Source organism: Camarhynchus parvulus, chromosome 17 (assembly GCF_901933205.1).
Source record: "Camarhynchus parvulus chromosome 17, STF_HiC, whole genome shotgun sequence".
In the NCBI taxonomy this organism is placed as follows: domain Eukaryota; kingdom Metazoa; phylum Chordata; class Aves; order Passeriformes; family Thraupidae; genus Camarhynchus; species Camarhynchus parvulus.
In genome coordinates this window covers 9,795,820-9,821,340 of record NC_044587.1, presented here as the reverse complement: position 1 = coordinate 9,821,340, position 25,521 = coordinate 9,795,820, and the positions used below count along the sequence as shown (strand labels likewise).

At 49.9% G+C, this 25,521-nt stretch overlaps 1 protein-coding gene across 5 annotated transcripts in view; it reads left to right on the top strand.

The window, feature by feature from the left end:
- The first annotated feature begins 267 nt into the window (after nucleotides 1–267).
- The window catches only part of NSMF (NMDA receptor synaptonuclear signaling and neuronal migration factor), a 48,791-nt gene continuing 23,537 nt past the window's right edge, over nucleotides 268–25,521 (top strand). For 4 of the 5 annotated variants that reach the window (XM_030961639.1, XM_030961642.1, XM_030961640.1 and 1 more), the window contains exons 1-4: nucleotides 268–516; nucleotides 8,935–8,996; nucleotides 19,873–20,349; nucleotides 25,346–25,421. In XM_030961639.1, coding sequence (XP_030817499.1) covers nucleotides 410–516; nucleotides 8,935–8,996; nucleotides 19,873–20,349; nucleotides 25,346–25,421 — 722 coding nt within the window. In that variant the 5' untranslated portion in view covers nucleotides 268–409. The remainder of the gene's footprint in view (nucleotides 517–8,934; nucleotides 8,997–19,872; nucleotides 20,350–25,345; nucleotides 25,422–25,521) is intronic. The other variant, XM_030961643.1, reaches the window with a different exon arrangement.

Sequence of the window (25,521 nt, the reverse complement as noted above, 5' to 3'; positions counted from 1 at the left end):
CCAGAGCAGAGATGGGAGCTGTCCCTCGGGAGGAGCTGCAGCCCCCTGAGGTGTCCCTTGGCCTTTCCCTCCTCCCGCCGCAGCCCCACACGCCCCATGCGGGGGTCCCGCCGCCCCGCGCGGCCCCTGAGGCGGGGCCCGCGCCCCCTCCCCGGCCATGATGTCAGGCGGGCGGAGGAGGTGCCGCTGGCCAAATATAGCGGCGCTTCCTGGGCGGTGGGGCGGGCTCGTCCCTCCTTCTCTCCCTCCCTCCCTGCCTCCTGCCGCAGTCAATGGGGCGGCAGCGGCCGCGGCGGAGCGCAGCGCGGGCCGGGGCCGCGGGCCGGGGGCCGGCATGGCGGGGCTCTGAGGCGGCGCGGCGGCGAGGGGCGGCGGCGCGCCCCGGCATGGGCAGCCGCGGGGCCCGGCGATGAGCGCTCCCCCGGCCGCGACCCCCCGCGCGAATATGGGCACAGCCGTGTCCAAAAGGAAGACGCTCAGGAACGAGGCCATGTCGTCCGTGGCGGCCAAAGTGAGGTGGGTGCCCGGGGCGCGGCGGGCGGTGCCTCGGGGGGCCCCGCGGTGCCGGCACCCTGCTCGCCCCCGGCCGCCTCGGGGGTCGTGCCGGGCTGGAGGGAGCCCCGAGACCCTCGGGACGAGCCCAGGTACCGGTGCCGGCACGACCCGGGGCTTGTGCCCCAATGCTGTCCCGGGGCTGGGAGTGGCACCTGCCGGCGGGTCCCTGTCGCTGGCTGCCCCGGTGCCCCCAAAGCAGCCGCACACTCGCGGGTGGCAGCGGGCGGCCGTGCCACCCTTGGGCCCCGCCGACCCTCAGCCTCTGGAGGGGTGACTTGTGTCCAGAGGCGTCCCCGCCATCGGCCCGGCCACAGCGCCCGCAGGGCTTTATTTGCTGGGTCGGCAAAGAGCGCGTCAGAAGTGGATTTGTCAGGGATGGATCTTTATAATCGTCGGGAATTCGGAAGCGCGGTCAGTGTGCCCGGTGGTTTCTCCTCCGCTGAAATGCCGTGCGCGTGTCCGAGGGCAAAGTCAGCAGCCTCCTTCAAGGGGTCTCGCTCCTTTGAATGGAAAAACTGCTCTGTGAAAATCTGCACCCGCCACGTCTGCCCTCCCCGGCAGCGTCCCGAGCCACTACATAGACCAGTTAAGGGATTTGGGTTCTATATTGTGCCTGTTCTGGTTTTATATTGCTTGTCCTACAGTGTAGTATTTCACTCACTGCCTGATCCCAGTGCTTTTCAGTATCAAGCATGGGAGATCCGAGAAAATATTTGCTGCTTAGTGGTACTTAGGTTTAAAAAGCTGTCAAAGATGGGCTTTGCCTTAGTGCCCTTTCCCAGGTGAAAGGACCCTTCTCCCACGCTGCAGTGCAAGTGTCACAGCAGTCATCCGGTGACTATTTGGGGGCATTGGCGCAGCTTTTTAGCTGCTCCTTCGGCACAGCTGTGCCAGGGAGTGGATCTGTCACTGGCTTTGCTTCAGCTAGACTGGCTCTTTGCTGCTGGAGAAAAATGGGGAGAAATTAAACTTTTCAGCTGCATTATGTAACACCTTTGTGTTGTTAGACAAAATTGCGTTAGAATACCCTGGAGTCGTGTGTAGAACTCAATCCGTGTTGCTGAAAGATCTCAGTCACCTCTCTCTCTAACTCAACATTACTGCATCTCTGCTGTGCTCAGAGGAAAGAGAAGTCTTAAGGCTTGAAGTGAAGAGATTAAAAGCTTGTACATTGCCATCTGTTTGAGTTGTAAAGAAATCCATCCTTCAAACTCTAGAGTATCTCGAGGGAAAGCTCTCCAGGCAGAGCCTGCGACTTCTCCCCACATTTTGTTGTACCCTGTCCCTAACCAGTAATGAAAACATAAATGCTTTCATGGCATTCCGAGGTTTGGAAGTGGGATTCTCTGTGGTGATGTCAGCCAGGTGCGTATACAGAAATGACACGTAAGGCGCCATAAGTGCTGTGGTGGGGTTCTGGGAGTGGGATTAGGCAGTCACACAAACAACACACTCAGTAATTGGTAGGATTTCAAATGGTAGTGTGGGTGTTTGGGAGCGACTAATGTGTTTTGAACATAATGACTTGTTAGCCTACACCAGGGTGGGCAGATGCTGCTCAGGTTCTGTCAACTGTGTGGAGTCCAGGAGGTGCCTCGGAGGTTCTGATTTGCTCCATACCTGCTGACAAGCTGCAGGTACAGGTTTGTGGGAGCTCTGTGAAGTAAGGTGATTTGACCAGAAAAGTTATAAGTGGGTTTGGGCTGGGGGACATAATGCCCTTGAGGACTGTCTGGTCATGTAGACCACGGCACAGGACAGGTGCCTTTATGTGTCTCCCTGTTGATGCCCATCCTAGAATTTCCTGATCCAGAAATCATTTGAGGAGGTCGGTGAATGTGCGGAGGGGCTCCCTGCAGAGCCTCTTTGTGTGGAGAAGGTGCTGGTGGTGACAGCGTCCCAAGCGCCTCCATCCTGCTGCTCCAGGCACAGCTCAGTCCCTGCTCCCGTGGGCTCTGTCATGCTCAGAATTCCTACAGTGGCAATGACCCACCTGCTGAAAGGTTTCCTGGAGCGCATCACACACAGATCCTCTGCTCTGCCCTGGGTTCTCCTCCATGTATCCTTATCTACAGCAAGGACACTGGGTAAGGCTACAGAGAGATTGTTCTGTCCACCCCACAAGGATTGGCACTTGGGTCACCTGTGTGGGTAGCACTGCTGCAATGGTCATGTGCCCTGTGGGTGTAGGCAGCTGGTGGATCCTGGGATTGCTTCTCTGCATCTTCTGGGCTCTGTCCTGTTCATATTTGTCATGACTTCTCTTAGAGAGAAAAATCATCTCCTGGGATTCTGCTGTAAGTCCAGGTGACCATGGTGTGTATTTCTTACATGTGGCTGGAGCGTGTGTGCGCACTTGGCTGTTTTACTGAGCAAGGAGCAGGGCTTGTTTGCTGGTGTGAGTAATGGGATCCAGGCAGGAGGTGCAGGCTCCCTAGATTGTTAAATTACAATCTCTGCAGAGCCACTCAGGGGAGTCTCATGTCCCAGGAGCATTAATTAAGCTCCATGCAGCTTGTTGTGTACTGGGTCTTTTAAGTAGCTTCTTACAAACAAAGGACACAATTGCTCTGTGCCAAGGCTGTGCAGATCCCCCACGATGCTGCTGACTTTGGTCTCCCTGGTGTCTTCTCCTGGGGGAGTTGCAGCACCCTGCATGCCTGGGAAGGGCTGTGCTTGATGCTGCTGCTGTGATCTCCTGTGAAGGGCTTGGATGCGAGATCTCCCTGCCAGGAGGGATTGCTCCCTCCCTGTGTGTGCTCTTATTGCCCTGCAGCTCCTGGGCCCCAGTGCCGAAGGCAGGGCTGACGCAGTTGTCCTTGAGCAGTGACCTTGGTGCTGCCCCTCTGCTGACGGCCTCTCCAGGGCTGGGCTGTGCCTGTCTGACCTGTGCTCCTTGGCTTCCTCAGAACTTTTCCAAGGGTGCAGATGAACCAAAGCCCTTCAGAAATGGGCTTTCGTTGCCCTTGGTCCCTTGACACCTGCAGGAAAACACTGGCACCCCAAATGAGGCAATAAAGCAGATGTTTTCCTGCAGCTCTGCTTTGTATTGTGCTGGCCTACAGCTGTTCTTTGGGAGAGTGAGAGCAAACAGACATGAGGCTTTTGCTGGGTATTCCAGAACCATCTCTTCTTGCAGTCGTTCGCACAGGAAATATTTGAGTTGAGAGTGTGGTTTGTCTTGCCCAATTCCATGACCTTGGCATCTAGTCCAGGATAGCCCACAGAGGGATAAGAATTTGGTCTCACTCCCTCTCTTCCTGCCTAGAGAGGGATGAAGAGTGGCTTTGAACGCAGCATTAGTGAAAGGGTGGATTTTTCATTGATGAAATGCAGAGGTAAGTGACCATGTACCTTATCCCAGGCTTCTTGCTGCGTGAGTGATTTTTGGCTTAGCTTGGGGTTCTTCATGGAGTCTAGATTCTTCTTTTCTGCTTGTGAATTATCTGAGGAGTGGTATGAACTGTCTCTTTGATTGCCTTTCTTTTAATATCTGCTGTTCTTCCTCTCTTCTCCTGTCCAAACTTCATGATCATGAATTACCCCAATACTGTAGAGTCTCTAAGATCCATTGCTGACATCCAATCTCCCTTTATTCAGTGTGAGAATTTTGAAATTAAAAATTTCCAGCTACCATTTCTCTACATAGATATTTTAGAAAACTAATTTTTGTCAGGGTATTGTTACTATTAGGCTTAAATAGTGTAGGTGTCAGCAGTCTTTAATGACTGAGCTGTTAACTGTGGCTGTGCTGGAGGTGTTCCCTTCTCTGTTTGGTGACAAGAGCAGGATTGCTGCTGTAGGAGGATGTAGGTCCTGATGATGCAGGTCTCTTCTCTCCTGTTTGCCCGAGATGCAGCACTGTGAGATGCTGTCACAACAGATTCCTGCTGCAGCTTCTCTGGGCATTACTTCTGAAGGAGCATGAGAAGGTGGTGGGTGTTCTTTATTTTTCCATGTAATACTCCTGAATAGTCCAGGTTTTGCTTAGCTTGCTGCTAAATGGAGTTATCTGAGGTCTTTGTTGTATCTCTGAGTGTTTCAATCTGCATTTCTTCACTCTGTAAGTGTCAGTTTGGTGGATAAATTTATGTGCATCAGTTTCTCATAGCTGCTTGTGTGCATCAAGGCCCCTTTTATCCTGTTGATGTGATTATTTCAGAGACATGAAGGCCATTCTGTGCTTATTACATTGTAATTGAGATCTTTGTTATTTGGCGGCTTTGCTCCTTCGAGCAAATCTCTGTCTAGACTGTCTGTGCCTCTTCACAGTTCTCTTCCAGACCCGAGCCCAGCTCTGACATCTGAGGCACAGTGAGTACTGGAAAATGCCCCAGAAGGGCAGCTGCCTTTGCTGCCTGTGTTGTGCTGCCCCATCCCTCCTTCCCTCCCTGGAGCCTTTCTGATGGAATTCTGGAGGAAATGGTGGTGTTTTCTGAGGCTTGTCTGTGCTGGTTAGACTTAGCAGCACAGTGTGCTAGAGCCCTGGTCCCTGCTTGATGTCCTTTTGTTAATTCAAGCTGTGCTGACTGTGTGACATGCAGGTCTGCTCTGCCACTAGAATGAAAACCTCTCTCCAGATGAGTCAGGGCTAAACTTGTCCTGTCATCAGCTGATCACCTCTCAGTGCTACCTGCTCATTGGTATGCAGCTTTTGCAGTGTCATACACTCAGGGTTATAGCTCACCAGCCCATGGAGCTGTAAGGCACCTTGTATTAATCTCATTTATGTGAAACAAGTTTTCTTTTCCACCTCTTACTCTTAAATTATCCCAAGGTGTCTCTGCTCAGAGCCCAGTTGAAGGGGTGTATGTCCAGTGCTGTCCAGTGGTGTGAGGGGGCTTGAACTCTATTGGCAGTGATAGTGGAGGCAGAGCTGAGCTGAGGAAAAGTCTGATTGTGTGGCTTGTGGTAACAGATAAAAGAGAGAGAAAAGAATAGGATGAATAGAACAGCTGCCATCTGTTTGAATTGTGCTCTGGCTTTACTGTGATCAAGCCGATGGGTAGCAGGGAGAGCAGAGCAATGGCACAGTAACAATCCAGGCAAGTGCTGGTGAGCTGAGGTGACTTGTGAGGGCAGGGGAGGAGCACAAAAGGCTTGGCAAGGGGCAGGTGGCCATTAGGAGCAAGAGTGGCCGTCAGAGTCCCCTTGGCATAGGGCACGTGCCCGCATCTGCGGGAGATCTGCTGAGGCACAGCCAAGGAGGAGCCGATGGCACTGGGGAAGCAGGAGTGCAGAAGGGAACCACTGAGATAATAGGCACAGTAATTAGTGGGAAGTTTTGGGTGTAATTGGCTGGAAACCCCCCGCTGCAGGCTGTGCTGTGTTCACCAGAGCTGGGGAGCTGTGCCCACCTGTCCATGTTTGTTTGCTCTGGGTTGGCCTGAAGGGTCTGGGAGCCATGGGGTGGAACAGCGAGGACAGAGCTGCAGGGAGCAAAGCTTTTGAGCAATGCCCAGCTGTGCTTCTGACCTGCACAAGAGCTCTGGGTGTGACCTGTTCTCTAGGAGCTCTGGCATCTGGGGTTGTACCCTCCTCCTTCCTCTGCCTGGGGAAACGAGAGTGAGGTCAGAGACACTGCAGCACCTTCCACCTTGAGCTCTTACTGAGTGACAGATTTCACCATGGAACACGGTGGGCTGGAGGGCAACAGTGCTTCTCTGGCTCTGTCTTAGCTAGTTATCAGTTTTGGTCTTTAGGAAATGCTTTGTACTGTTTTTTTGAGCCCGTGGTTTGCAAGTTAAAGGTGAAGCATTGGTTCAGATTTTCAGACAGACAAAGCAGCTTCGGGCATTGGCAAAGAGATGAATGGAGACAATGACAGATGAATTTGGAGCTCGTGGAGCTTTTGAACTAGTTAGAGATTTATCTTCATATTTCAGCATTTTTTGTGTAAATCACCGTGTTCTCTCACTGATAATTTACCTGAGAACTTGCTTGCTATTATTTTTAATACATGGAATGACTCCCGAAGCAAAAGAGAAGCTTCAAAGTTTTTCCCAATGGCCTAAGTGCATGCCCATTTGTGAATGGTGTTGGTGATGCCTTGCAAAGACAGACATTTCCATGGGAAGCCTTGGAGTCCCAGAAATTTTGGTGGAAGAGATCTCAGAATCTCGTGTCCAGCCATCTTATTAAAGCCATACTGTTGCTGGTGGTGTGCAGGATCAGCTGTAGCTTTGGCTGAGCTTTAACCAGCTCTGAGATGGAGTACAGGAACAGCTCAGGAATTTGCTTGCAGCTGAGTAGCCTAATGTTAAAATCATAGAACTGTTGTGGTTAGAAAAGACCTCCAAGATCAATGAGTCCAACTGCAAACCAAAACCTGCCACATCCATCACTAAACCATGCCCCCAAGTGCCATATCCCTGCTCCCAGGAATTTTGACTCAGCCGTTTCCATGAAGCAACCGCACTCCAGTTCCCAGTTTTGCATTTGTTGTTGCTCCAGGGTCAAGTCTTGCTCTTTGCCTGGGCAGAAAGGTTGAGGGTGCCAGGAGCATCCATGAGGTGCTGCTTCTCCTCCTGGATGGGTGAACCACGATGGTCACCCCTTTACTCTTCACAGCGGGGATTGTGGGCTGGTTATAGAGCTCCCCATGTGATAGAGCCTTCTTGTGACCACCTCTGGGGGTGTCAGGCATCGAGGGGGACAGTTTGGCCACCTGCCACCCCAAGCCAGTGTGTAAAGGTACAGCCTGGAGCTGGACAGGTAAGAATCCAAAACCAGGGGAAACCTAGCATTGTCTGTTAGTATGAAAAGATACAGAAGCTTAAACCTTTCTTCTTGCACAGCTCCAGCTGTGGTGCTCCAAAGCATTTTGCATTTGACTGTGCTGAAATTTAGTCCCGGAGAGATTAAATTACTCTTTCTTCATTGTTCATATTGATCCTGTGTTGCTGGCTGTGGAAGACAAATGGACTTCCCACTCCTTCCAGCCCGAGTCACTCTGGGAAGTGCATTGGAGCCTTGTTAACCTTTTCTCCTCTGGGAGGTGGTGCATAAAAGCAGTGGGGAAGATCCTGCCTACACAAGCTGGGATATGCAAAGCAGAAGGTGGTTTTGGAGGTCAAAGCCATTTTCCACTTAGATGTTTAGTGGCCATTATGAGCCTTTTGCAGCAGCTTGAGCTGGAGAGGATGTTCTAAGGCTGAGCACCTCTGAAGGAGGAGGACAGTGGATGTGATACCTTGGTATGGAGAGTCTTCTCTGTTGCAGCAAATCTTGTCCTTCCCCAGGAGATGCTGCTGTGCTTGAGGGCTGAGGGTGCTCAGCTCTGGGCTTCTTGGCTTGGCTTGGCTTGGCTTGGCAAGGAGGTGGGTGGCTGTTTCACCTCCTTCTTTGCCAGTCTCCACCCTGGCTGCCCAGTGGCAGCGCAGCTGCAGACCTTGGAGAGATTGTTCTGCAAACCTGGGGAAAATGGATGGCTGGGGAAAACCTGGCTCTAGTATTGGCTCTCTTGAGTCACAGGTCTGTTAGATACAGGAGAGCAATCACAGGATCACAGCACCAGGACGTTACAAATGCCCTGGCAGTTGGAGTCTGGAGGTTACTGTATTCTGTGCTTTGGCCAAGGATTCCTTTCCTGTGTGAGTTGCAAGCAGAAAGCTCTTCCCTGGTTGGAATACTTATTCATAGGTTTGCTGTCTTACGTAGGCCAGGATGTGTGATAAGGGTTGAGCTTGCCCTGCTTGCTTGATTCTTAATATATTCCAGTAAAATCTCAGTCATGCACAGGGCTGGAATCCATCAGAGAAGCAGGAACTGCTTTTGTGGGAGGTTGTGGGTGACTCTCAAATAAGCTTGTCCAGTAATCCAAATACTGATATAGCTGGGGCTTGAGAATTTAGAGTTCAGGTAGGTAAAATGGGCATTAGCATCCACATCTGAGCTGTGATGGCTCCCAGCTGGGAGCTTTCAGGATCTGTAGGAGTTTGGAGTGGTGGTTGGCTCTGGGGTGGAGATGCCTCCTTCCTGGGCTGCCAGGAGGAGCTTAACTCAGGGGGGCTGGAAACAGTGAGCCAGTTCTGTGTCCATCACAGATTTCATGCAGGTGCCCTTCAATTCTGTGTTTTCATTTTTATAACAGAGAAGCTAAAGCCTAAACTAGTCCTGGACTTCTAGTCCAGCTCTCTTTCCCAGTTTGGCCAGGGAAGCACTGATGTTCCACCAGAACCACTGGAGTCCTGGCGTGTAATGAGGAAGCCTCTCTGCTCTGGCAGTGAATTTCCATGGGTGTCACCTGAGGCTGAGGGAATGGCAGCTGCAGGAGCACAGCAGTGTGTTGGTTTTGAACTGTTCCTTCTTTCCTTGGCCTTCAAGCATCTTAAATCTCTCTCTTTCTCTCCTTGGCTGCCTCCTGATGCTGGGACACAGAGCGGCGAGGGCTTTTGGAGAATACCTTTCACAAAACCATCCTGAAGGCAGAAACGGCTCAGGTAAGAGAACTGATGTGCCTTGGTTATGCCCATGTGTCCCTGCACCTATGGTTAACAGCCTTAGAATGAAAGTACATTTATTTATCTGTCATGAACAATGAGATCTCAGCAGCAGAGAGGCAGGAGGATTTGCCCCCAAGGAGAAGAGGCAGTTTGGTGACCCAGGGCTTGGGTGGGCTGTGGGGATGAGTTCAGTTAGGGGACAAGTGCCCTGTCATAAATTCACCCCTGCAGCTTAGGAGAAGTTGCAGCTGGGAAGTGACTGCACTGCACAAGGCTTCTGCACTGGTTTGTGACTCCTAGATTTTGCTTTCACTGGGGTATAAAAAGCAGGTGAGTTATATTCTGTTCACTGGTGTAAATCCTTGCTGCCAGAAGGGACATCTGGATTTATTCCAGGGGTTTGCTTCAACAGGGGTTAAACTGAGATTTGCCTAGATGAGGGCACTACATGTGCTGGCTAATATGTCAGTATTTTCCATGTAGATATTGTCCCCATCAGCTTATCATGAGTTCTGCTTGATGGGCAGGAGAGCGCAGGAAAAACTCACCTGACTTCTAACAGGGCTGTGTCTTCTCTGTGACGAAAGAAAATATTATGCAGGCAGTTAATTCATTGCAAAACCTACAGAAAATCCTGTGTAATCCACAGAAAGTCTGTGTGAAAAAGCAATAAATTGTTCAGTGCTGTTGAGCTGCTGTGCAGGGGATAAAGTTATTAAATAGAATGTAATGTAGAGTGATGGTATCATTTTAGGTAAGCCGTGTGTGTTTAAGCCTGTACAGGAGATGCCTCTTGCCCTAAGAGCAGTCACACAGTCTTTGGCAGCCAGCTGAGTCCTTTCCTTTTCTCTGGGATCTGTTCTAATGACCTTCAGGTTGTCCTTGGCTGAATTGTGCTAATGTTGTGAATGGAAAGGCTCTAAGACAATGTACCGAGGTTTTCTTGGATTCTTTTCACGAAGAACTCCAGGGACACTTTACGTACAATATTTGGTCTAAGAACAGCATGAGCATGTGGAGGTAGGAAGGGAAGGGCTGGGATTTGGTGCAAATCTTTTTTTGTTCCTTCCATCGTGGCCATTTCTGCAGTTGCTTCTGTCACCTGGAGTCTCTTCCAGTCCTTTTTGCAGCCCCCCCATCCCAGTTTCCAACAGGAAGAAGTGTTGGCTCCTGCTCATTTTGTAGTGCCCTTGTAGTACCTGTGGGGTCATGTTGGGGCCAGGCAGAGAATCTCTGATAGAGACAAGAGGAAATTGCAGATCTGTTCAGGTGCCTGAGGCCTGGGCAGCCCTGGTCAGATCCGGGGAGTGGGAGCCTTTCTGATGTGCCCTTAAAAAGCTGCAGTTTAACTCATCCTTGGGGTGCTCCTGGTTTCTCTGATTGTAGGTTAGAAGAGCATGGAAATGGGGCTGATGTGACTCCTGGATCGTGTGCCACAGCCAGGCTCCCCACAGCAGCATTTCAGTCCTGTCTCTGCCTGTGACATCCATAAGCTCTCCAGGGAAGCCTTTTCACCTACTGCCCCTTGGTGTATCAGTCTTGAGATTGTTTTTGAATCCAGGAGAATTTAGTTGCCACAGGCAAGAATGAAGCAGTGAGAAACACATTTGGAAATACCACAATACTTATGGGATCCTTAAATATTCACTTGGAAAGGAATAAAATTCCCTAGAAATTACTCTAAATTCTGAGGGAGAGGGGAGGGAAAAAAAGGAATCGTCATTTTTAAGTCATCTTCTGAAATTCTGCAATGTATAACTTAACACAGTCTGTAACACTTCTGTATAAATAACCCCAGTAGGAAGGTTGCTATCCAATAAAAAACACTGCAAGTAGAAAATTTGGCTCCTTTTAGTTCATCCCAGCAGCCTGATCACAGGGAAGTCACATCTTTCCTTCCTGCAGAAATTCCATCTCAGGATCACTTGGGCAGGTTCTGGAGGCTTCACCTTTGGCTGGGCAGGGTGCTGGAGCTGCCACCCAGTGACTGCAGGGAAGTAAAGGAAGGGCTCTGCTGCAGAAGCTGAAGGTGTAGCACAGATCCAGAGGGACCTGAATGGGCTCCAGCTCCTCAGAGAGCAGGCAGAGGCAATGTGAGCAGGGAGAACCACCTGCATGCTGTGGTGTTGGATTCCCCCTTCATGTGTTGGTGCCTTAGGTCCTGAAAGCTCAGTGCTCCAACAAATCAAGCCCTCAGTGCCTGTATGTGTCTGTCAGCTCTGAGCTTTCCCCTGAGTGTTGTACCTGGTGGGACAGGCCTGTTTCTGCTGTCATAACCCCAGCTGTGCACCCAGGTGCTGCCTGCACTGCCAGCAGACTGAGCTGGGATGAAGGCTCCAGCCTAAATATGACTGGAAGGAGGCAAGCCTTGGTTCAGTCTGGAAAAAAATGGTTTAAGAAATGTTTCAAGTCACTGATGAATGCAGTGAGAGAAAAGAGGTGTGGGTTTAGAGGAGCAGGAAGGTGGTAGAGCCATCAATGGGACAATGATGGCATAACTGGAGGAGGGAAGGGCAGGATCCTCCTTTTCTGGACCCAAGAGTTAGAACCCTTTTCTCCCCCTGTGCAGGGCAGTCCTCATGCAGAAAATGAGGCGGGTGTGAATCTTTGGGATGTCAGTTCTTTGCTGCTTTATCTGCTGCTTCAGCTCCTCAGCAGGGGGATGAAGCTCTGACAGCCCAGGAGATCCATGGAGATGTGGAGGGAGATGCCAAGTGTGCAGACACTGCCCCAACTTGCTCCACTTCTGCTGCACTTTGTTCTCTGAGGATTGTCCATTTCAGTTTCCCTTTTTTTATCTTTTTAGTCCCTTGACTCCAAGGAGAGGAAAAGATATGGCTTTTGCATCCCTCATAACTTCACATTCCACAGCTGATCAAAGAGCTGCTCCTTCAGTCATAACTTCTATTTGTGGTGGCTCCTCTGGAGAGCTTGTGTGTGTGTGGCAGAATGTCTTGGAGAATTGGGGAGTGGTAATGAAGAGCTGCAGAGGGGTTGTAGATCAGCAGGACAGGCCAGCTGCCTCGTCCAAGGCTGAGTTATGTGCAAGGCTGTGTTTTCCTTCTGTTTTCAGTAAAAGTGCAGTGTGCGTGCTCTGCTTGCTTTGCTGGGGCAGGGTGTGGAGTTGCACAGCTGCACAAGGTAGAGAGGCTTGCAGGTGTTGCAGGGTGTACCTGGGGGGAAGAAAGGTGAGGGGGAGCATTTGTTGGTTACAGCTTCTGATTCTTCCTCATGTGAGGCCGGAGAACTTCATGGCTCAGAAATGTTGTGTGACTATTCCTATGCAACTCTCCTGTGTCTTATCCTGGAAGAGTTTTTTTCCAGGTGACTGCAGAGGTGCATTTACCTCTCCTCTTTCTCATAGGTTTTATCAGGTATGATGACCATATAGAGTTTTTTTCCCTTTGTTTCCCTTTTGGAGCAGGGCAGTTTCCTGGTGGTGGGGTATGAATGCAGAGGATGGAGGGGTTGTCCCTTTGGGATCACTCAGATTTTTTTCCCCTGATCTTTAAAATATTTTGAGGAATTAGAAAGAAAGAGAGGGTTGGACTCTGCTGCAGGTGACAGGATATGGATGTGTTGAGGGAGCTGTTGCCAGGCTGGTGATGCATCTCCTGCTCTCTTCCTGCCTCTGTTAATTGCTGGTTTATTTATGCAGGCTGGAGGTCTGGGAGGGTTCCCATGAAGAGCACTCTGCCTCCTTCAGCATTCATTCTGCCTCCAAGGCTGTGGCCAGAGTCTTTGCTGACTGTTGTAGCTTCCTGGTACCTTTTAGTGTAGAAGTGGGTGTCCCTTGGGACAGACTTAGAAGAAAGATACAGAAAGGGATTAAAATGTTAAAGGGAAGTATAAAAAGGCTGCAGAGAATAAAGCATGGAATAAGTAATCACTCAGTCTTACAGAGCTCATGGAATTTTGGACATTCTCCAGCTTAGGTGTCAGAGGCCCCACACTGAGATAATGCACATTAGGTTTTATCTCCATGTTCTGGAGGAACTGTGAGAAGAAAAGGTACCAGGGCATGGGGCAGTGACATTGAGAAGAACAACAAGCAGAGCCTTTGAGAAATTCCCTGCTGTCTGGGGAAGCAGGGATCCATCCTGATGTGAGCTGGGATTCAGACACAAGGATCAGGAGGGAGCTGTGGGAGGTTTTTCTTGGTACTTTTTTAATCTGTTTTGCTCAGTGGGGTTACTGGGAGGGCAGCTGCTGCTGCTGGAGTGGGGGGGCTGTAGAATGCAGCGCTGGGCTGCCTGCTGTGACCAGCTGCTCTGGGCAAGCTGTGTGGGAGAGGCTTTGGAAGTGAGAGAGGGAGAGATCCAGTATAAAGTGTCCTTGGTGCTGCAGAGGAGATGGGCCTTGGGCAGGAGCTGTGAGCCAGATTCTCCATGGCTCCTGCTAAACCAGCATGGCTGCTGGTTTGCTGCAGGACAAACCAAAGGGGGCAGTTACCTGAAACTGGAAAAGCTTCTTTTTAAGCTCAAAAAAGTAATCTTTGTGTCTTTCCTTTCTTTTTGGCATGATGCATGATTTTGCATGGTTTTTCAGTCATCAGTGTGAGTGTGTAAGGAGCAAAGCTTCCCCAGGCCACATGGTAGTGGGGAGGGGTGGCAGGAGCAAGACCATGTTTGTGCCTGTGCTGGGTGTGCAGCCACCACTGGATCAGTCACTTGTGTTTGGAGCCTGGCCTTTGGCTGTGAGTGTGTGTGGAGGGAGCAGCCAGGCACAGAGGAGCTTCCTGGTGCTGCCAGAAACTGCCATGGGGTGAGGCTTCATAACTGCTTCAGGCTGAGTAACCTGTGAGCTTCCTGTGCCACCAGCAGGTAAAGCTGTGGCTGTGCAGTGCTCTGAGAGGGACATTCCATCTCCTGGGTTTACACTGTGGAGCTGCCAGCCCAGCCTGGTTCAGAGTAAGCACCAGGTTGATCTTTTTCTCTAGAGGATGTTTGTCCTGTCCCCAGGACAGACCCAGCAGTGCAGCTGGCCCTGCTCTCAGTGTATCCCTGTGCTGATGAGGTGGTGGTGGCCGTTTTGGGAAAAGCCCATGCTCTGGAGGGAGTTGTAGGTGGCCTGAGCTCAGGACAGAGCAGGGATATGAAATCTCATCTCTGAGGGCTTCAGGCCTCTTCTAGCATGAGCCAGTGCAAGGATGGTGTGGGTGTATCCTGAAACTTGCTGTGGAATATGTTGTTGGCTTACAGAGGGAACAAAGACGTAGGTCACAGTGTTACCATGGAGATGCTGGGCCGGTGATGGAGCTGCCACTTGCTCCTTTGGGTCGTGTCTCACAGTAGCAATTTCATCTATTCACATTAATGTTACAGGCCAGACTAAAAGGTTACTCACCTATGAGATGCCAGGTCAATGCTATCTTGAGTTTGTTTGTTTTTGAAGCCCATTTGAGCAGGGGAGACTAATTGGAACCATTTTGTCATAGTTAAGTGATCTTCTGGTTTCCCAGAGCAGCTCCCTTCCTTTGCCTGTTCCCTGTGCAGGTCCTTGTGCACAGCTCAAGAAACACAAGGAGCTACTGGGGAGGTCCAAAGGTGATGAGGGGTCTGGAGCATCTCTCATCTGAGGAGAGACTGCAGGAGCTGGGTCTGGTCAGTCTGGAGCAGGGTGGTTTCAGAGGGGATCTGATGAGTGCACATAAACATCCCCAGGGGGTGTCAGAGGATGGTGCCAGACTCTGTTCGGTGGTGCCAGTGACAGGACAGGGAGCAGTGCCCATAAACTAAAACACAAGTTCCACCCCAACATGAGGAAGGGAAAAAGAGCTCTGGATCAGGTGCCTGGGGAGGGTGTGGAGTCTCCCTCTGTGGAGACATTCCAAACCCACCTGGACATGTTCCTGTGTCACCTGTTCCCCTGTCACCTGTGACCCTGCCTTGGCAGGGAATTGGACTGGATGATCTTCAGAGATCCCTTCCAGCCCCAGCTATTCTGTGATTCCATCTACTCATTTGGCTTTGAACCTACTGCATGGCTGAAATGCCACTGTGACATTTTTTTTATTGTTGTATCTTCCATTTTGATATCCCTGCCTTATGCTTCAATAACTTGAACAAAATTCCCCTTTTTTCCCCATGACTATTTCTTGATCACATTTCAGCCCTGAGCCCAGCAAGGTGGCCTGCCTGTCCTGTGCCAGGGGTCACGTTGTTGGGAGAACAGAGCTGGCATGGGGAGAAGCTCTGCATTACATCTCTGAGAGGGAGCAGAGGGAGACCAGGACCTGCCAGCACACCCGAGGGGCAGTGACAGGCATGTGGGAGGTCTTGGAGTTGTGATTGCAAGAGAAACTTCTCAGCTGTGCCATTTGAATGGTTGTTATGGGTTTTGCAGCTCTGGCCAGTGCTCCCCTCCCTGAGGGAATCAGCTGGATTCCTCCTGGTGCAAGGTAAAAGCATCATTAACTTCATTTCTTACTTCTTTGAGCAAGGCCCTGTACGTACACCCAAAAACTTTCTATTCATCTTCAGTGACTGTGGCAGTTCTTTGATTTAAAGTTGGAACTTACTTGTCATAAATATCAGGTCCAGAGAGTTCCAGCTGAGGAGAAACAGGGAAGAAAGAACTGTCTCTCTGAATTTTTTTTTTGCTGAGATGACAGATGTTCTTTTAATAGGGTTTATCTGGATTCCCCTTTGCCACTTTGCCTCTGATGCTGGAGCGGAGGCTTTAAATCTAAGGTGCTTTAATCATCAGTTTAGCTGCTAAATACAGGAATAAATTTGGAGCTTCTGTCTGTGCCTTGTGGCTATATGCTGCCTTGATTTATAAACTTCTCATCCCAGGGGGTTACAAGGCAGTCTGCAGCAGATAGGAGTTGGCTCCACAGTTGTGGATGGGCATCAGTCAGTGGGGGCTGATCCCAGCATGTCCCCTGCTCTGGAGAAACGTGGTGGCACTGAAAGAAAAATGTGCAAGCCCTTTCTCACTTCCATAAGTCAGAGTGAGTGCTCAAGCTAGGGTTACTGAATAAGAAAGGATGTATGGTAAGTATATCATACTAATAAATGCCTAATTAGCAGGAACTACATGTACTGAGAATGTGGGTTCTTTTTTCCCCAAGACCCTGCCAGTTGCCCAGCACAGATTGTCACTGCTGTCAGTCTTTGGTCATGCATGTGCTCTGTGTTGGGCAGTACTGTGTGGGAGGTGAAGAAAGAAATGTCAGACAGCAGCAAGTGAAACCAAAAAGACAAAAGGTTGTATATTTAAGTACATAATGAGGGGGGTGAGAAGTGATTTGGCCTTCAGGACTGGATGTCAAGCCCTGCTGGACTTGGCCCAGGTGGGCAGGGAAGTGATGGAAATACCACCTGGATGTTTCTGGTACCAGTGGACACACAATCTACAGATCAGGCGCGTTGGTCTTCTTCCTTTTGTCTTGGTGCTCAGTTCCTCATGCACAATAAATCCATGTAGAGCAAGAGTGAAGGTGAAAAGAGAACCTGAGGAAACTGCTTTATCTGGTCCTAAGTAGCAATGTGAGACACAGGTGTTGCTGCTGAAGGCAGCAGGTGAGGTGAGGGAGCAGAGTCGTTCCCAGGGCAGCTCCAGTGTGGTGAGGGGAGGGAGCTGTACCAGGCTGCCCAGTCACACTGGCCAGGGCTGCCATGGCAGGTGGAGGGAGCAGCTGGGAGTGGGAGAGGTGGCAAGAGCCATGTGAAAATGAAAAAAGGGAGCAGCAGCTCGAGGCGAGGGTGTTAACAGCAGCCTGCTGCAACTGACTCCAGAAGGCAGCTCCAGTCATTGCTGAGCTCCTGTGAGTGTCCCTTGGTTCTCCTCACCCCACATCCCTGTGGCTCAGCTCTAATCCAGCATTGATTTCTGGATCAGCCTGATTTCCTTCCTAGCAGAAGCAAAACTGTTAGCCTCAAATGCCTTTGTGGCAGCAAGTGCCGTGTTTTGGCACCTGAACCCTGTTCACAGCAAGCACGGACAAGGGTAACTGGTCACATCTTGGTGTGTGTGACTCGTGTATGTGAATGCACAGACTCCTGAAATGGTGTGGATTCTGTTCTACAGGCCAATAATTCATTGTGATGGATGTTTGAATCTCTTTTCCTTCCACACCATTTTTTTTCTGTAGATAATTCTTTATTAACAACTACTTTTGAATAAAGCTTCATATTCCCTTGGCATGTGAAGTTGCTTCACCAGTGTGTAATTACTGAAGGTGCTAAATTGAATGAAAATGAAGAATTATCCAATTGTTTTACAAAAAGAAAGCACATTGGTGTGCTGGCAGCCCTTTGTAGTGTAGGTCATGAAAACTCTTACATATACATACAAGTGAAAACACTTTGAGAAGGGGACAGGTAAGGTAGGAAGAAAGATTTATCCTCACATATTGCATGCTAGATCAGGTAGGTAGTTTATGTCATATATATCTGGTCAATCTTGCCAGGATTTCAGTAAAAAATTTACTCTTCCTTGAAACCAGTCATGGGCCCTGAAATGTGTGTAAATTTTATGGAGCTGAACAGACGTCACTGCTTATAAAACAGAGATTGGAATTGGTCTCTTTGCTCTTGTGCTCATCATGATTTTCAGGCATATTGTACTTTGGGGACTTCATTTTTCCATTTAGCCGCAGATCCCAGGGCTCAGGAATTCCTGGATGTCTGAATTCCAGAGCTGTCAGTGTGTGAGTGAAGGTGGCACTCCTGTGTGTTCCCTCTGAGGAGGCTGTGCATCTCCCATACAAGTATCAGTTTCAGGAGGAACAGGGGCAGCTGTCAGCCACGATTTTGTGGTGTCTTAAGAAATCTGTAGCGTCACTGTGCCCACACAGATTAGTAAATTTGACAAGTTGAGAAGAGTACTTAGAGCTGGCCTTTGTTTTTAATTTTAAAAATGGTTTGTTTGGCACTATTAGCGAGCACAGATCTTGGCAGAGCTCAGGGAGTTTTTGGTGGTGTTTTCCCAAGACATGCCCACTCTAGAGCACGGTTAATCCTGGAGCTGGGGAGGATCTGAGCTGCTGGAGAGCAGATGCAGGGGACCTGCTGCCTCTTGAAGCGGGACACGTGGTTTGAGAGGCTCTGGGGCCTGTGAGCACTCTCTACACTGTTCTCTGACCCTGTACACTGCAGCTGGATACAGGCTTTGGGATGACAGCCTGTGGAACACCTTCTTCCACTGGAATGGCCCTTGTTTTCCATCATGCTCCTCCTGGAGCAGGTGCAAATGTCCACACTGACCATGGGGCAAAGTAGAGCCCTGCCAGCCTTTCACACTCTCTGGGCTGTATCTGAGGGGCACTACCCCCCACTACACCTGGACATGGATTTTTGACTTCATGTGAAGCCTGGACAGAGTATCAGCTGCAGGTTCAAAAGGCACAGCTCTTCAGGACTCTTACTGTCTCCTCCTGGCCAGCTCCGGTATCCAGAGACTGTGAGGAGACAAATGAAAGGAAACCTGACTTGTGTCAGCCTGAACAGCCCTGACAGTCACTTCTTGAGCAGAGTGGCCAGAGACTGATTTATTTCCTAGTGGTGCTGGAGGAAGTTGTATCTCAAGCAGAAAAATGAGACAAGGGTGATACCCAGTACCAGTACTAACTCAGTTCTGGTTGCGAACAGAGCAGGGGGAGAGGCCCTGGGCAATGTGAGCATTTTCCAGGATGGATTTCAGATTCAGCAGCTGACTCTGTATGGACTCAGCTTGGGAAAGCTCCTCTCAGAGGGGCACAGGAGCACTTCATGGGCAGCAGAATGTGGCAGCAGTGAAAGGTCTGTGTTACACACATACACCGCCACTCTTGTCCAGAGGTCGTTGTCCTCTTCCTCCTTCACTTCATGTCCAGTTGCAAGGTAGCCAAGCCTTCAAATTGTGGACGAATTCTTCCAGGTCATGACTCGGTAGCCAAAGAAGTTATGTTCCATAAATATTTACTGAAGTAAAGGCTTGGATTTGCTTTCTGCCTCTGTTTTAAGTGTTTCTGTCTGTGCTGGACACTAATGATTTCACTTTTTGGGTAGCAGTCACATAAATAATGCCTTCCATGCTGAGCCTTTTTGCCAGTCCCTGAGCTGCTTCCCATCTGAAGGGAAGTGTAAGAGGTAATTAACAGCCACTTGAAAAAGGATTAGCAGGTGGGTGGGAGCTACTGTTGGGTTCATGCATGGAATTGCCATGGAAATGCTGAGATTTCCTGGCACTTCATCCAGTGTGTGGGCTCCAAAGATAGTTGCACTCATGGGCCTGTCTCCTTTGGATCTTCCTACCCTGCACAGGGAGCGGCTGTGTTTTCTTCCAGGACAGCTCCCACGGGCTGAGCCCTGGCCATCTGTGGGACCGGGGCGTGCCATGAGCGGGGGGCTGTGCTGCAGCTGCCAGCTGAAGCCTTGCTGCATCTCTTTCATGTCAAACCACCTGGCAGAAAATCAGGAGGGGAAAAAAAACCAAACAAACCTTGTTGGTTTGCTCCTTTGCCAGTGTTGTGAAAGAACTTAATGCACCAAACACTCAGAGTTTGGCACTTGGAGAAGGTGGTGCTGGTCCTTGTCCTGCAGACTGTCACCAGCTCCGTAGCCCTCGTGTGGCTGAGCAGGGCTGCAGCTAAACCAGGGCTGTTTTGCATGGCAGCATTTTCAGGCTGTGCACTGAGACCTGCATTTGCTGCTAGAGTTTTTGGATGGCCACACATGCTTAAAATATTGGGCCTCTCTGTGAGAGGTATCTCTCATTTCAGTGCCTGCCCTGGAGGTTTAGAAGGTGGTGATGGGCACACGTTCATCTGAAATGGTTCCTGCAGGGACCTCCTGTGTCTGTCTCCCTACAAAGCAGTAGCAAAGAGTTGTTGAATTTGCCTTGTCTGTGGGGCTTTGCTTTAAGGAAAACGTGCCTTTTGTTTCAGATCACCTGCTAGCAGACTCCTACATCGGGCAGGAGGACTCCCCTGAGATGCAGCAGGTGGCCCAGAACAAGCGCAGGCTCTCGGTCATCTCGGACGGCAAATTCGAGAGGAGCTTCACCGAGGAGCAGGCGGAGAAGCTGCCGAGTGAGGGCCCCAAGCCACGAGTCTACACCATCTCTGGGGAGAGGCCGATGCTGTCAGAGCACGAGAACGACAGCATGGAGCTGGTGGTGATGAAGGGGGCTGCCCACGAGGAGTGTCACCACGGGCACCACGCGCACGGCGCCGCCGGCTCGCACGGCGTCCGCCACTGCAAGGCCTGGCCCGGCGGCCGCCAGGGCTCCAAGGAGTGCCCCAACTGCTCCAGGCTGGCTGCCCCTTCCCAGCAGTCCATTGAGCTGGAGCAGCACCCACCTGGCGAGGCTGGGTGGCACAGGAAAAGGCTGGAGAGGATGTACAGTGTGGATCGAGTGTCTGGTAAGTGACTGCTGGGTTGTTGTTGTAGTGAGGATGGGTGAACAAAGTGATCTATAGACTCTAAGGTCTCAGAAGGTAAAATGCAAAGTTTATTAGAAACTACACTTTTTTTAATAGACTGTCTTGGTTTAGGGCAAATTTGGGAGAAAACCTCCAAAGGGAGGCCCTTCCAGAAAGCAAACCCACACAGCCACTCCCCCCAACTGGTTTGGGAAGTATTGCTTGGAGAGAAGTGGAAAGAACCTGTTTATTTAACAGGCACAGCACCTCCAGCACACAAAAGGAACAATACCAGATGACACCACTCTGTCACCACTCTGAAAAAGATGACAAATTCAGAAAGTCTCTCTTGGGGGTGGTCGCTCTGTTATCAGTCCCTCCTGTGCTGGGGCAGCTGCTGCAGCCACAAGGTGCAAACTCTCGGTGTTCCCAGGTCCCAGTCCAGAGCAGGTTTGAGTGATTCCAAAAAAGGGAAAGGAGAAACAGTCCAGGGAAAATTTGGACTGCTTAACTAAACTAGCTAATGAGCAGGAGCAAAGCAGAAGGAAGAGCAGAAGCAAAAAGCAAAGCAAAAAGCAAAAGCAGGACCATGTACTGCCCTGTCTCTGTGTCCCACCAGCCATGGGGGAGCAGCTGAGAGCAAAACCAAAACAAACCATTCGCTCTTCAGAGCCAGTCTTGAAGGCACAGAACATGATATCCAGCATAAACAGAACACCCAAATGGGGGGACACAAACATCATAACGTCACCCTAGGACATTGACAGTTATGATAAAGGTGGACTTGATTGGTTTTAATTAATACTCCTCACAGCGTTGGTTAATTAGGAACAGCACCCTTCTTGTAAACATTTTACAGTCAAAACACCAGCTGCAGGATTGGTTTAATTCTTTCTCTGAGCTTTCTCAAAATTTCCCAGAGGAATGTTTGGGAAAGTTTGTCTGGCTCAGTCCCTCTGACCAGACTGTCAGCCTCCACACTGGGTGACACAAAGGTGACACCCATCTCATCCCAGCACAGGGATTTTGATCCTGGGCCCTTCTGGCACCATGGGGCAGCATTCTTGGAAAGGGATTGTCAAAGGAGGAGTTTGCAGTAAGCTGAGCTCAGTTGGAGGGCAGCTCATCCTAACTCCTGGTCACCAGAGGCTGCTCTGGGTGGGTTTTCATGACTTCCTGCAATTCAGTGAGCTCCTTTTCTGTGGAGGAAAAGCAAAAGAGGAAGGACTGTGTCAAAATCTTGCATCCATGCTCATCCCAGAGGCAGTTCAGAGCAGGATCCTCTCTCTGCCTCTTGCTGGGCAGGGGAAATCTTTCTGAGCTGCTCTGTGGGAGCCTCAAGTTATGGTGTTCTGTACTTTGGTGTGTTCCCAAAATTCTTGTTTGCAGAGCTGGAAGCCACTCAGGCAGTGCCACCTCTTGGGCTTCCTACAAATATTAGCAAATAACATAGTGTTGGACTTTTTCCCTCCTTTCTTCCTTGCTTAATGTTCTCTCAATTACAAGAGTGCTTGTAATTATTCCATTCCATTTTAAAAAATATTGTTTTTAAAAACCGAACCATTAATCAAATATATGTCACAGTCTGTGTGCTTTGAATTATAAACTGATGTGCAGTCCATCTTTGCCTGTATGTGGCTGGCAAGGAGTCTGGCCTAATTTGTCTGATTTTTTCTGTAAACACACATCAAGGCATTTAGAGCAGAGAGTCTGGCCAGGAAAGGTCAGGGTTTTCTCCTTGAGAAGAAACTGTGTATAAGGACTGTGCACATCAAACTGTCCAGCTTCCCTGGGTTCAGAGTTTTCTGATAAATACTGCAGTGATGTTTACTACAGGTAAAATCACCAAAGGTTTGGGCCCTGGACCATATTTTCATGCCTAGACTTCTGAAATTATGTGGCTACATGAATATATGGCTTAAACGGAGTAATAGTAATGAAAATAGCTGATTATGAAATGTGATGAAAAACTGCAGCCCCCTGAAATCCTGTGCATGATTTTTAAGCATTGTTCCTCTGTTCCCTGAGACTTTTTGGGATTCACATCAGACACTGCATGTGCCCCATGTGAGCTCCTGTGAAGAAAATGAGCTTTATCCCAGCCCAAACAAGCGCACCTGGACAAATCAGAATTGCACTGTGGGACTGAGGGAATTACGTGATACAGAAGCAAGGGAAAGCTCCACAGCATTGACGGAGGGGTTTAGCTCCTCATAGCTGGAGCTGTGTTTGCTGGAAAACCTGTGCTGGTGATTCCTGCAAGGAGATGCTGTTGCTGGGCCCTGGAATTCAGTGTCTGTTTTCAGCCAGGCAGCCATTTTCACTGAGGCCAGTCACCAGTGTGGCGTGGAGATTGGTCTGTCTGAAAATGTGTCAGAGTAGTCACTTAAATGGGAACAAAGTGGCCAGTGCAGGACCTGTGGATGCCCCCATGGGCATTCCATGTTTCAGCAGCTCCCCTGGCTGCTCACCTCAAGCCTCTGGGTCCTGATGTGTGTGGCTGCACTGGCAGGGCTGTGTCCACAAGCCAAATTTCCATCCCAGCACTGGCACCATGGAAGGAGAGGTCCCTCAGCTTGGTCTTATTTGCACTCTATCCAAGTGCTGCCGCTCAGATAACCCCAGAATTGAACAGCACAAGTGCCACAGGTTGCAGGAATTCCCTGGCATGTCCTTCCTGCCTGGCTAGGAGGGGAGAGGGAGCAGAGAGCAGTGGAGCCAGGAGAGGCTGATTTCCCCAGGGCTCACCTGACAGTGCTGCTTCTGTTTGCATCCACATGACAAGTGGCTGCTGCAAACCAGCCCTTATGGCAGCCAGGCCCCAGTGGCATCACTGAATGTGGGGTTTGATGCTGAGTTTCTGATGCCTGACACCTTTCCAGGAGAGCACAAGCTGTCATCTCCTGCCTGCTCCCAGCATCTGATACACACACATCCACTGTGGACAGAGGTGCTGGGATTTGGGTGCAGTGGGAAGTGGCTGGAGGTGCTGGATGCTGGTGGTGGTGTCCCTCCGTCCCTCCAGTCTTACCAGGCCCCTGGCTCCTCCACTGCTTCCTCACAGTTGATGGTGAAAGGAAAGGAGAACAAGCTCCTCTGCCTGGCCAGAAAGGATGTGCTGCCTGCTCCTGGCAGCAGCAGCCATGCCCATGATCTGAATTTTAATTTGGTGAGTGAGCTCTGGAGCTGAGCTGTGCTGCCCAGTCCCCACCTGCAGTCTCCTCTGCTGATGGTCTACCCTCTGAAGGGTCCCAAATCCTTTATTCCTCGTTGAGTGGTGTGTGGAGGGCAGGGGTATTTTTCCTAAGTGAACTCCAGTCTATGAGAAAAGGAGAGAAAGCTCCCAGTGATGGGGCAGGCAAAGCCTCCTAAGGATATTAGCTATTGTTCATAAGCTCTGCTTTGAACCAAAGCCTGTGGCTTAAAAGCTGTAAAACACATGAAGAGACTGTCAGTCCTTTGAGATGAGCAGTCCCAAACAGAATTGTTGGCTAAAAAGGAATTTGTACAACTTCTCCTTCGCCACTTCTGTGGGTTGGAGGCTTCAAACAAGCAACTCATTTACAGTCTGAGTTGTTCTGCTTTGCTTCTGTCTCTGTGTTTTGGAGGAGAGCAGACTTTGGGACTGCAGCAGAAATCTTTAGCATACTGGAATGCAGTTTCATTTAACGTCTAGATTTCCTTGGAGTGCCTTTAAACAAGACTTGACGTAAACTGTGAGCTGAGAAGGAGTGTCTGCTACAGCTTTCTGTAGATTTCTTGGAAGCTGCACTTCAAAGGAAGGCTCCCCAGCTGCAGTTAGCATGTTTTGCATCTGTAATTGCAGCCACTTTCTGTACTTTCAGGGAATAATCTGTAGGATATGATGATCTCTACAAAACATTTGGTAAGATAGCTGGTCTGTAGTAATTATGCCTGCAGTGGGCATGTGGAGTTTGACTGGGCTTGAGCCAGTGAAAGTGAATTAAAAAATACCTTGACAATGCCAGAATATTAAATATTATCAGGTCTGAAGACTTGAATGACTGAGGCAAGACACAATCAGCAACATGGGGCAAGGCATTAGGCAAGGAAGTCACAAATTGGGTGTGAAGCAAGATGAAAAATCAGATAGCCCCCAGCCCCAGGAATCCAGTCCACTGAGCTCTCACAGGTGTTGTGGCAGTGGATTTCAGTGCCCCTCTGATTCCCTGCCTGCCCGACTCCAGCCTGAGAGTTCTCAGCAGGAGCTGCTGCTTGGGCAGGTTCCTCCTCCTGGTCACCACACACATCATTGGTGACTTATTTTGCTTTTTGTCTTAGTGGTCATTCAGTGAAGGTGATGCAGTGTTCTGATGCCCTGGAAATAGGGAAAAAAACCCCACAGTTGGTTTGGGCAGGGCAGTTTACAAAGAGAGGTGACTAAATCAGCTCAGTTACCTGCAGGTTGTGGAGCTGATGGGTGCTTTGACTTCCAAACCAGGGGAACTCCTGAAGGCCGAGTCACCAGGAGCAGGTGTGAGGGGGGTTTATTGAAACTTCAGTGGCAGAAAAAAAGAGGATATTTCAGGCTTACTGTTCTGAGTGGAAGGTAAATGCTTTTCATCTTCTACAGTGCTGTATCAGAAAGAACTGGAGGAGTGGGGCAGTTTAAATCAATGCTATAAGGGAGAAGGCAGAGACAGGAAAATGCTTTTAATAAAAAATGTTTCTTTTCCCTGTTTTTTTTTCCCTAGTTCAAATGTCGGTTCTGTAATTCCTGGATTATTCTAATCTCCAATGCTTAAGATAGAGCTTTTATTCTTCACTTAGTAGCCTGATAGACAGGCTTAGCAGGAATTTACAGAACACTCAGAGGCAGTGTGCAATTATATGAGGAGGATGAGACTTGAACTGTTCAGCCAGGGCAGCAGGATGCTGAAGGAAAGTCCTGAGAGAAGGAGCTTGGGGAGGAAATGTGGCTGTCTGAAGGGTGTCTGTGCCTGCTGGGTGCTCAGGCTCTCTCTCTCTCTTGCAGATGATGTCCCCATACGAACCTGGTTCCCAAAGGAGAACCTCTTCAGTTTTCACACTGCTACCACAACTATGCAAGCGTAAGTGCAACCACTGCTGTGGCTTTTGTTCTGCATCTCGGGGTCTGGACCTGCTCAAAACTCAGAGCCTGGAGCAGGAGTTGTGTGTTTGGCATCACTG